At 46.3% G+C, this 792-nt stretch overlaps 1 protein-coding gene across 1 annotated transcript; it reads left to right on the forward strand.

The window, feature by feature from the left end:
- Positions 1 to 72: 72 nt before the first annotated feature.
- Positions 73 to 495, forward strand: H310_15220 (hypothetical protein; the record flags this gene model as incomplete). Its single annotated transcript, XM_008883208.1, has 1 exon — positions 73 to 495. One exon carries the CDS (start codon positions 73 to 75, stop codon positions 493 to 495), a length of 423 nt encoding a protein of 140 aa, XP_008881430.1.
- Positions 496 to 792: the final 297 nt, after the last annotated feature.

Consider the following 792-nt stretch of genomic DNA (forward strand, 5'->3'; position numbering starts at 1 on the left):
CAAAAGGATGAATGATGCGAAAGCCTTCCTGGTCGAGATTTGTTCGACACTGTGCTTGAAGATCACGAATGTATGACGAGCCGTTTGAGTTTCGATGCCAAGAACGTCAAAAGTCCCAATTTCGAAGCTGGCGTGGTGAAGATTTTGGCTGGCAAGGAAGCGACGTTAACAGCTGCCGAGAAGAAGTGCGTGGTGCCATTGCTGCGTCCGTGCTGCGGCGATCCAACTACAAGCTCAGCTGCTTTGTCGCTGGTCGAACGCGCGAAGAAGCGACGGAAGACTGGCGAATCTTTGTACATTGATTGCCGATTCTTGTGCCCAACGTCAAACCTTTGTGAACGATTCTTTTCGTCAGCCAAGTTTGCCCAGACCGACTGCCGCAAAAGCATGTTGCCTCAAAACTTTGAAGCCCAAATGCTGTTGTACTTCAACATGGACCTCTGGGGTGTGAATGACGTTGTTGTGGCAATGAACGGAGACACTGAAACTGAGTAGGATATCCAGGATAATCTAGATTATTTATCTTTTTGCTTTGCAAAAAGACATAATCTATTTTATTCCTCCATGTGAAAGATAAGTAAAAGATTATATTTTGAAAGGCCCTGCTTGATGGACGTCGACTTGGCCATCATGGTATTCCTCCTTGTTAGTGCCTTGTGGTTGGGCTCATAACCTGTTGAATGATCTTGTTTCGATAGGGCGGTCGAGGAAGGGCAGCGGCAATCGTGAACAAGCGACTTTGATCCAAGGAGGCAAATCGAAAAGTGAGTTAAGAGTGTTATGCTATCCTTT

This window comes from Aphanomyces invadans (assembly GCF_000520115.1).
Source record: "Aphanomyces invadans strain NJM9701 unplaced genomic scaffold supercont1.229, whole genome shotgun sequence".
Classification (NCBI taxonomy): domain Eukaryota; phylum Oomycota; class Saprolegniomycetes; order Saprolegniales; family Verrucalvaceae; genus Aphanomyces; species Aphanomyces invadans.